Genomic DNA, 11,289 nt, shown 5'->3' with positions numbered 1-11,289 from the left:
ACCTAGAACCTGAAAGTCAATGTACCAAAACATCTAAAGTTCAACAAGTCTAAACAAGATGGGATACAACCCCAACTAATGAACTAATCAACTAACTAGAAAGTCTAAGTCCGAAATGTGGACATAAACAAAATGAGAACTCATGGCAGGCAGGAAGAATTGGCTCACCCTTGAATTTGAAAGACGATCACTGATCTTCTAAACGAGGTCTGTCAATAGCCACTTGAAGATGCCCTGTACTCAACAAAGAAAGAGCAGGTGAAGTAATAGTACACAACCACAGTGTACTGGTAGGATCATGCAGCTATCCCACTAAGTGCAACATATATAAATCAATACAACAATTAATCACATGCATATATCGAACATATAAAAATATTATCAACATTTATGAACAACGAACAACTTCACATTTCTCAAGATACACAATTATGACAAGTCATTGGTCCTCTCATGGAACCAACCAAACATTACCATATCGAAACGTGGTACCCGATCCAAAGATTATGCCGAAACGTGGCAACCGATCACATAATTATGCTGGAACGTGGAAACCGATCCAAGTTTGTGTGTCGGAACGCAACACCTGATCCATTTAACAAGCCACAATCACAATCACAATCACAAAGTACACTCTCATAGTCATACATTAAAGTCATGATTCATGGAATTCATCAATTATATATCCTCATTTACAACAAGAGTGATCAATAATGCAACATCCGCATGTATACATGTATCATAATGAAGCAAGACAAACATACATCACACAATCATAGAATCACAACCATCACCTACCTCGAAACAAGTTTGAAACCCTAAAAAACTTGATCCTTCCCTTTACGGATTTGTTCCCCTTGTTCTTCGTCTACAACCAATCATAATAACACGGGAATCAATAAACAATCACTAATTACCGGAATTACTAACAATTCTAACAACCCTAGATCATGCCCATGATTCTAAGTATCCAAAATAGGGTTGTTTCCACCATAGATTCTATATCAAAACCCTCCTCCATCGATAATTACCCATTAGATTACGTTCTACGGATTGAAAAACGGATTCGGGGAGTGAAAACCTTACCTTTAGCCTCAAGAATGGTGGAAAATTGTCAAGAAAACCCCTGGGGTCGTTCCTTAGCTCTCAAAAGTTGAAATGTACAGAATAAAATGTTTCTTGGGTTTTATTTCAGACTTAAGTCGCATCTGTCCTACTACGGCGGGACCCGTCCCGCTACGGCAGCATGCACAGATACAGAATGCTGGAATTTGAATTCCAAGCACCCATTTCACAATACACCTTCGATCCTTAACATTCAAAAACCACCCGTTCACGCTAAGTTCATTTTTGGGAGTTCTACTGGCCTGAATTTCATTCCGTAAAGTCGTACGAGTTCCTTAACGTCTTAGCTATCTATTCATGAAATCAAAATCATAATTAAATCACCTAGTTGTTACAGATTTCCCTAGAATTTACTGACTTCGATTTCGTCTAAATATGGACTAGGTTAGGAAATTTCAAGTTACTACCAAAACTTTTCTGACCCCAATTCTTTCTCTATTGGCTTTTCCCTAACAACAGAATCAGGTCGTTACAACATTATATATACATGTTTATGATTAATCATTTTTTTGAAATTATTTTTTGTTGCTTGTCGCTAATTTTTTACTATATTTTATGTAAATGAAAACTTGGCAATATATAATCAACAGGAATTATGGTGCAGTGGTGAGACATTCACTTTTAATTAGAAGTGTCATGTTCGTACCTAGGCTACAAAGAAATATTGTTGGAAGCGTCACCCCGAAATGAGCCCTTTAGTATGTGCGCGATCTGAATTAGTTGGGGGGTTCAATATGGGCTAAAAAAAGATATCTTGACTGTATTTCATGCAAATAACACTCAAGGCTCGACCAAGTCTAGACATATAAATTCTCTTTTAAAATTTAGTAACATAGATTTGTTCCATTTCTTTGGAAATTAGGCTACCCTTAGATTCTTCCTAAATGTCTAAATCAACTTACGTACACCTCAACCAATTTTATGAGATACCTTCCGCCTACTATTGTATTTCCTTTTTTTAATTGAGATCCTATCAACAATTGGGCAATGTCTACAAATTTAAACTATTCAATATTGGATGAAAATGAGAGAGTATTTACTATGTATATGCTAATGAAATAGAATTTTAAAGTTTTTGAAGCTTCATTTACAAAGGTTTGACAGAATTAAATCTTTATTACTATATTTCGATAATATAAAGTTAAAAATCAATAAATTGAATTGAGTAAGCAGATCAATTTTTACTCGATTTGGTACATCTTGACTATTCAATAGCATATCTTCCTCCACTCATTAACTATTTCACCAAATACTTCACTTTCCACCAACACAGACATCGATTAACTTTTCCATCAATTTTTTATTAGATCTCTATGATTAGATCTAATAATATTTTGAGCCATATTGTATAGCTTATAGAGCAATAACCATACTATCAACAACTATCTTCCCTAGTCACTCATTTGTAGCCAAAACAATTAATATCACAAAGATTAGGAACTTCAGAAAGAATAATGTTCAAAATCTAAAATACGAAGTTCATTTTATAAAAAATAAAAAAAAGAACTTCAAATATCATGTTTAGCGGTCACGAGCATGAAAATCTAATAAAAACACAATACCATCCGCTAGAGCTGTCTATAAAATAAAAAACGGGTTTGTAGTTGCAAAAGAAGAGCACACAATTTTAAGACCTCTAATTAAAATATGACTTTAGTTCACTGACTAATCGTTGAGCTACCCCTTCCTTGATCAATAAGCAGATCACAATGGTTTTGCCGCTTCATTTTTTGCAAGATGATATTCTTTAGCACTTTGTAAGTACTCTGGATACAAGACCAAGAAATGAGTTTGTTAGAATACAGATAAATAACAAAAGAGTATGACTATAAGGGTGCATTCATGGAGAAACCAAGTATTTATCATTGAAGGTTTGAAATTTTTTGGGGTTGATTGGACAACCAACGAATTTTTGAATTACTTCAAAGAGCATTTCTGGAGGGGTCTTCTTCAAATTTTGGGCAACAACATGAATTGTCTTCCCGCTATCAAAGTAAATATGACTGTTAGCATGACCGCCCTTGCAACCAGCGTGCCTCTCAAATTCTGAAGCACTTAGATACTTCATCTTCTACATAAGACATAAAGCCCCATTAGACATAGAAAAAATTCGCGAGAACAAATAGTAGAAGAGTAAAAGAAAATCTTGCCTCAGATAACTTGTAGTTATCGTAGCTACATAGACAACCTTTCCCTTCAATAACTCCTATAAGAGATTTCTGCACCATGAAAAAAATATACTTAGAACCAAAAATCTTGAAACTTCAAAGAAGAATTCAAGAATCAAAACTTACCTCCAATGACATTGAGCTATATTTCACGGGCACTCCATCAAGTAAACCACTTGACAAGAAACTTTTTACATGGGTAGGGAAAGTGTTCTGCACTTTGTTTTTGGAGCCAACACCAATGTCCTTATCATGATTCAAGGGGTTTTTTCCCTTTCCAGAGTTGTCCCCCCATCAAAATGACTTTTCCTTTTTCTTTTCCAAGTTCGAGATATGTAGCATTTATGCTATTGGTGTTGGATATGTTCACGCATGCATTTGTTGAAATTGGTTTATCACTTACATACTGCAGGACTTGTTTCTTATTAGAGAATAACTCTCTGCCTGAAACATCCATAGCACGTTTCTTTTCGATCTCTACATAAGTCCCTCTACTATTCTTTCTATCAGCTAGAGCATCAACATCATTTAGCATCTCAGGGCCCTTATTCTCAAAATTCTGGAAAGATCATAAAATAATTGTTGAATAGTGGAAAAGAGATTATTAAGGCTATTCTAAGTTTCACCAAAATCTTTTCTGGGAGAAGGCATATATATAAAGGAAGAAATGTTTCAGAGTTAATAGTTAAAAATAAACCTAAAATATCCTATATTTTTTCTAAGTTTCATATATCAACTATTAGGTTGTTTGTGAGTTTTCTACCTAAACTGTCATCAACTATTTATCAAAACTCACATTAAATATTAATTATTTATTTTTCGTACCTGAAAATCACCATCATTCAGGCAGTAAAAGTGAATAACTAATAATTGAGGTGTGTTTCAATAATTGGTTGTGATAGTTCAGGCAGGAAAATCGCACATATCATAGTTCAGGTTTGAAACGCAAAAAAATGTATACTTTAGATGTGTTTTTGACCCTTCACTCAAAATTTCATGTTATTTTGGAAAATATTTTCTACTTCAATTGTATATGGATGCTTGCTATGGAGATAAAATTATCCACCAAACATAGTCGAGAGAGAATGTCTACTATATACTTCCTCCACATACAATAATGTAGAGCAATTAAGATACGTATAAGCAAACCTTTTTGAGAACCTTATTTTTCCCTCACAGATGACTCTGATTCTTAAAGACGCTAATATCAAAAGTACTATAAAAGTAAAAATCAAATTTATCCATCAATCACTACCTTAACATATGTCATCCCCCACCCTCTCAATTCTCATGCCACTTTTAACTATGTCATATTTATGAGCTATCTTGAGAAACAATACTTCATATACAAGTTAGTAACATTTAACATAAAATATATATACCTACATAGAAAGATATAAGTGACTATGTCAACCTTCTCTTATGAGATTATGATTCTTCGCATATGTATAAGCTACACAGTTAAACTAAAACAATCAAAAAAAAATTTAAAAATGATTATTCCATTAGGATATTCCATTTACTTTTTTTTGATGAATCTACCCATGTGATTTTTTTTATCTTTCTTTATTAATTTCCCCTTATCATCATCATTAATTATAGTTTTGACCAACTCTTCCATGTTAAGTTCGTCATCAATTATTTTTTTCCCTTTCTTCTTAGTGTCTAAAGAAAGGAAATCATCACGTGAAATTTGACATGCGAGGAGATGTAATTGCATATAAATGATACCTTTCTATGTAGTAAGAACATGTCCTCGCATACCAAATTTCATGTGATGATTTACTTTCTTTAGTCATTAGAAAGAAAGGGAAAGGAAAATTAATCTTATATGTACCACAAAGAAAAAGATCAAAGTGCACATCCAAGATTGATAAAATAACATTGATCAAAGCAAGAGTATTCTTACAAAATTTTACAATATTATTTTTGAAACAAAATTTACATAATTGTTGAACCTTACGGGTCATCTGATGCCTCATCTCATTTTCAAATGCCCTCACACAAAAGAACGATTCCATTTTCACACACAATAATTTAATCATTTAAAGTTCCGAAATCAAATGCAACGCTCACACTCACAAAGAAGAACACTATGCATGTTTTCACCCATAGATTTACCCATATTTTCCAATTGACAATTGCTTTAGCTCAATCAAGATAAAAAAAAAGTCTTTTCAAGGCTTGTAATGGGGCTGAGTGTCAAGGTATGGTCATTTAGGCTCAGTCACTTTCATCCTCATGAAATGTGGTGCTCACAACACTCCCTTTCCTCTTGTTTCATCATTCATTTTTTTTAGTGTTCATAAGTCATCCCCTTATTCACTCTCCATGGATTGTTCGGAAACCCCATTTCTTTTGTACTTTATTCCATGACTTTTTCTTTTCATTCTTTTCTTCTCTTTTTCTCTCTTTTTTTTGTATGGAGGGGTTCCATTTTTCTCAACACCATGGGTTAAAGGAGACTTTCCTTGTATTTGTTGACTTGCCCTTTTCTTTTCACCACACCCCCAACTTAGACTTTTGGCCTAAGTTGGTTATTCAATCAGCCACAAGATCATGAGGATTATGGGTCAATAAAAGGTGGCAATGCTATCATGTTTCTTCCAAGAAGGGTAAGGCTCAAGAGATGTTCAAAAGAGGTTCACACACACTCACAAGGTAGACCACAAAAGAGGTATATGTCAAATTGGCTCACACTCTTCGAAGTTGACTAAGATCCTATAAAGAGATAGCCTCACTTAGTCAACCAGACCAACGGGGAAAATTCTAGGTGTTATCATGCACGGTTCACAGTAAGCTCATCACACAAGGCATTGATACCAGAGTCAAACAATACTCCACACTTTCACTAGTGTGCAACGATCATTACAAGATGCTAGTACAACAACTGACTCTCAATTAATTGTATTTGGCTTGAACCATAACAATTTCTCAACATAAAAACATTAATCTTAAAACACAAGGTAGATGAAATAAGAACAGATCAAAGCACACGTTAGAGATTGAAAAAAAAAAAGAACGCAAATCAAATTAAAGCATACACTAGAGATTGAAAAAAGGAAAATAAATCAAAGCAAGAAAGATTTATTGTAGATTTTACCATAGCCTTACAACATTTTAAAAAAATTCTAGTGCAACAAAATAAATGTTGAAACAATTCAAATCGAAAACTTTACCATTTTAAGTATTTCAGATGCAGTGCTCCAACACTGAATAGCAAGTATCGAGCTCTATGAGTACTAAGATTTGTCCCTTCAATAAAAGCACAAAATGAAAATAAAATAATTAAAAGAAATTATGGGAACCTCATAAAAATAATGTAAAAAAAAAAGAGAATCTCACTCTCAACCTGAAAACTCAATTATCGAAAATACCGCCAAACATAGCACCAAAAATATTTAAGAATAAAAATAAATAAATAAATAAATGATTCTTACATGTAGATATGCTAAGTTCATAATTATCACTAAAATTATTTCTCTAAAATAAGTAAATAAACAAAAAAATTACTTCTTTTTTTGATATTTTAAAACTTTTAAACTAGAAAGTTCCTATGATACATTTGTTATTAGAAAGAAGAGATTTAAAAACAAAGAAAGAAGAGATTATCACTGGTGAATTCTATATGATAAATTCCGGCATAATTAATGAATTAAGCAAAGTGAAGGAGTTTTTGGCAGAGTAGTTCACCTCAATCGTAGCTCACCAATGAATTCTCCGTAATGAATTTTGGTCAAATCAATTAGAGAGGGTTTTTAGTTCAGTTTTTTGCTATATTTTCAAACACTGAAATTTGAAAAGTTAGAGGAAGAGAAAGCTCAAGGGTTTATATATAAGTGTGATGAGTAATTCTATACAATGCGGTTTACGAAAAAAAATTGTTATGTCTAGTCGATTTGACTGTGTTATGTCACGAGAGTCTTGTTAAAGAATCTTAAATGAAATGTCATAATTAGTAGTTGTTTATTGGGCCCGCTAGAATGGAATAAACAATAAAAAAACATTGATTAATTAAATTTATGGTTAAAGGTTAGTAAATAGAATATTATTCATATATATACTTTCTTTGTCCTAAATTACTTGATCACATTTATTTTGAGAATTCAATTTTATTTATCAATAGTGTGAAAAGTATTTACATGGTCAAACATGATTTAAGATTTGAATAATTTTCATTAATAATAAGCGGAGAAACCTAATATTAACTTTGAATGACACCATTAATGAACAATTAGTAATAATTAAGGAATCTTAGATGTAAACAAACAAAATTTAAAATAAAAGGGTTGAGGTTCTAATGGCACAACAATATTCTGATAAAGATTATGCGTATTCGGTATTTATACCAACTCTAAAAATACATGAAACATATCATAACTTACATTTTCACTGCTAATAATGATTAATTAATAAAGATTATATATTTAATTTTGACTTAACCATAATAAAGTAGTATAATTTAATGTAAATAACGAAAAATCCATGGTATTGGTATTGTATCATTTTAATTTCGATATCATGTTTTGTAACAAATTATTATGTCTTATAATCAATTTCTCTTCCAACTACTCCCTCATAGGAGTGTTCATAAATCGATAAAAAATCAAATCAATCAATCGAAGTAGAAAAAAAGACTTAAAAGAATTGAAATATTTTCAAAATAAATTTATTCATATATATACTTATTCTGTGATCACACTTACTTCAAGAATTTAAATTTAAATTCAATTTTTCTTCATTAACTTTTTACAGATTTAGTATTTTTTTTTCATATATGCTCATTTTATCCTAAATTGCTTGATCACGCTTGGTTTCATAATTTAAATTTTCTTGACTAACAATTTTTAAATTAAGTAAATAATTTTTCTATATATATGCTCATTCATCCTAAACTAGTGTTTGTCTCTCCTGCAACCATAGGCGGGGGAGAGGATGTCGTTGTCACGGATTTTCGTTCATTACTTAAAATTTAAATATATATTTTTTCTCATCAATATGTGCGTTCTACATAGACCTCTATTCTTGAGAAATGACTGCAAAGTGGAATTTTCGAACACACTACCAGTGGATATAGTGGAAGTTACTCCACTATTACACGCCTTGAGTATGTGTGCTTTTCTAGTAAAACGAGTTTGTTGATACTAAATGCAAACTTTTTAAAAAATAATAATAATAATAATAATAATAATAATTTAGTCAAACCCTCTCTACGACAGTCTTATTTGTTATATACACGTATGATAACATTATATTTAAATATTATTTTCACTTTTACAACTAAAGTAAATATGCTCCAAAAAATCATGGACTCTTTTATAACTTCACCTAATTGGTGCATTGGCATGAAAAGTGTAACACCCCGTTTACTAGAATAGACCAGATTGTAGCTTTCAGGTATTGCAAGTGGCACCCACGGGCACCATCCACGGGCCGTAGGAGGACCCACGGTCCCTCCTACAGGTTCGTAGTTCGCACCTGCGACCCTCTTAGTAGAAGCCCCAGGAAAAACGGCTAAGTGCTGACCCACGGCCAGACCTATGGTCCGTAGGCCAGGCCACGGTCCGTGGTCTTGGTCCGTTGATCAGCCCCCCAGTAACCCAGCTCCAGTCGCAACTGACGATAAACCAGCATGGACCGTCAGTTCATCGACAGTCCGTCGGTGCCGTCCGTTGGTCACTCCGACAGCAATTAAGTCGGGGGTCTTTTGGTCTTTCTCTATTTTGTTGGACCCCTAAACTACATCGTTTTAACCCTACACTACATGGTTTTAGTTAGTTTTAGACTAGAAACATAACAAGAACTTACCTAAGTCAAATCATTCATCAAAACTTAGAAAGTTAGAAAGCTAAGACAAGAAAGAAGTCAAGAACCCTAGTTCAAGAACGCAACAAGTTTCCTCTAGTTCCAGCTCTGAAATCGAAGGATTTCTCCGTGGAATTCGTCACCAGGTATGTGGTATTTCACTAGTGGGTTCCTTTCACCCATTAGGTCCCAATAATTCAGTCAGATTCTTGATTCCCTATTATTAACTAGGAATAGGATTTCTAGAACTTCAGCAGATTATCATGAACTAGTTAATTTAATGTTCCAAATCAGATTATCATGTTAGTACTCAGTTTCTCATATGATATTCAGAACCCTAGTTGTCTATATTCATTAGTTCATGAATTATGCATGCTAGGTCAGATTATTCAGTTATTACACATATACACATGCTTCAGTTTACGAATGTCACATTATAAGTCATAATTGTTGCATTCTCAGTTTGCATGTCAGTTTTGAGCTATCTAGTATATTACAGAAATTCAGTATTAATGTGTTAATCAATTAATCTATTGGGAGTAGCATAATACCGAGTCGGACTAGGGTCAGTCACTCATATAGTCCTAGAACTACGAGCCACGTAGGTTGTAAGTCCCCTCTGTAGGCATTATTTTAGTGATCACACCAGCATGCCGCTACACCTTTGGCCAGGTGTATTGGGTCCTCTCGATGGGCCGTATACATCGGACTCCACATTCAGCTCATGTGGTTTCATGTCAGTTATTAGTAGCTCTCACCGTTTAGTCAGACTCTATTGCATTGACCACATTTCAGTACAGTCAGTTTTAAGTATCAACATGTTATAAAAGTGGTCTTTGTATTCAGTTAGTTCAGCACTCATTATCTATATCATGTTTAGTTTATATCCTTGCTTTATTGCTTGTTCAGTTATATGTTATTTCAGCTTTACTCTATCCTACATGCTCAGTACCTCTCAAGTACTGATGTATACTCTGCGCTACATCTTCTCGTGATGTAGGTTCAGGTTCTCAGCTTCCAGATGACTCATAGATCGGTTCCCGATCTCTAGCTCAGTAGCATCAGTGGTGAGTCCTCATTCTCCGAGGACAATAGTTATGTTATTCACTTCAGTATTTCAGTCTTTGAGTTTTAGTTTTGCTAGATTTAGTTGGGGTATGTCCCAGTACTTCTAGTTAGTTAGAGGCCATTATTAGAAATAGTTAGATTCAGCTTAGTATTTGAGTTGATATTTCTCTTGTATTAAACTCTCAGATTTGATATATGCAGTTTTAGAATGGGTATTCCCCATCACTTTCATTTTTATGATATTAAGCTTCCGCATCAGTTATTATTATTCTTCGTATGCTCATGTCATGCAATCAGGGTTAGCTTTGGGTCACTTGTGATCCTAGGTCCCGTTTCCGCGTCTCGGGGGTAGCTCGGGGCATGACAAACATGGTATCAAAGCACTAGGTTTAAGTGTCCTAGGATATCTGAAAGGCCGCACTAGGTAGAGTCCTTTTCATGGGTGTGTAGTGAGCACCACATCTAATGAGAGGGAGGCTACAAAGTGTTTTAAGAAAAATCTTCAATTTTTTGTTACTCTTATCGTGCGTAAGGTATGATCTAATTCCATTCTAACTCGACGTTCTACGTTTCAGTGATCATGACTCCTCGTAGAGCTAACGCCAAGAATGTGAATGCTAGGAACACAAACGCAACTCCTCCAGTCCTAGATCAAGAAGTTTCGAATGTAGAGTTCCGAAACAACATTTAGATGTTGGCTCAGAGTGTGACTAACCAGAACAATCAGTGGGTTACAGTTCTAGCAGGTACTAATGTAGGGTCAGCTACAGCCACAGTGCGAGATTTTGTTAGGATGAATCCACTAGAGTTCTTAGGATCGTAGATTGGTAAGGATCCCCAGAACATCGTTGATGAGGTCAACAAGATCTTTGAAGTGATGCAGGTGATTGGGAATGATCGGGTTGAGTTAGCATCTTACCAACTTAAGGATGTGGCTCATATCTGGTACACTCAGTGGAAAGAGAACAGGGCTACATATGCCGCTCCTATCACTTGGGATTGCTTTAGTGAGACTTTTCTGGACAGGTTCTTTCTAAGAGAGTTAAGAGAGCAAAAACTGAGGAATTTATGAACTTAAGGCAAGGTAGCATGACAGTCCAAGAATATGGGCTCAAGGTTACCC

General features: G+C 34.2%; 1 protein-coding gene across 1 annotated transcript; it reads right to left on the bottom strand.

The window, feature by feature from the left end:
* Positions 1-2,783: 2,783 nt before the first annotated feature.
* Positions 2,784-11,012, bottom strand: LOC107062171 (uncharacterized). Its single transcript, XM_015312511.1, has 5 exons — positions 10,902-11,012; positions 3,697-3,852; positions 3,276-3,344; positions 3,047-3,196; positions 2,784-2,891 (listed from the first exon to the last, which is right to left on the bottom strand). Exons 1-5 carry the CDS (start codon positions 11,010-11,012, stop codon positions 2,784-2,786), a joined length of 594 nt encoding a protein of 197 aa, XP_015167997.1.
* Positions 11,013-11,289: the final 277 nt, after the last annotated feature.

This window comes from Solanum tuberosum, unplaced genomic scaffold (assembly GCF_000226075.1).
Source record: "Solanum tuberosum cultivar DM 1-3 516 R44 unplaced genomic scaffold, SolTub_3.0 scf00205, whole genome shotgun sequence".
Taxonomy (NCBI): Eukaryota; Viridiplantae; Streptophyta; class Magnoliopsida; order Solanales; family Solanaceae; genus Solanum; species Solanum tuberosum.
This window is presented reverse-complemented; position numbering and strand designations above follow the sequence as displayed.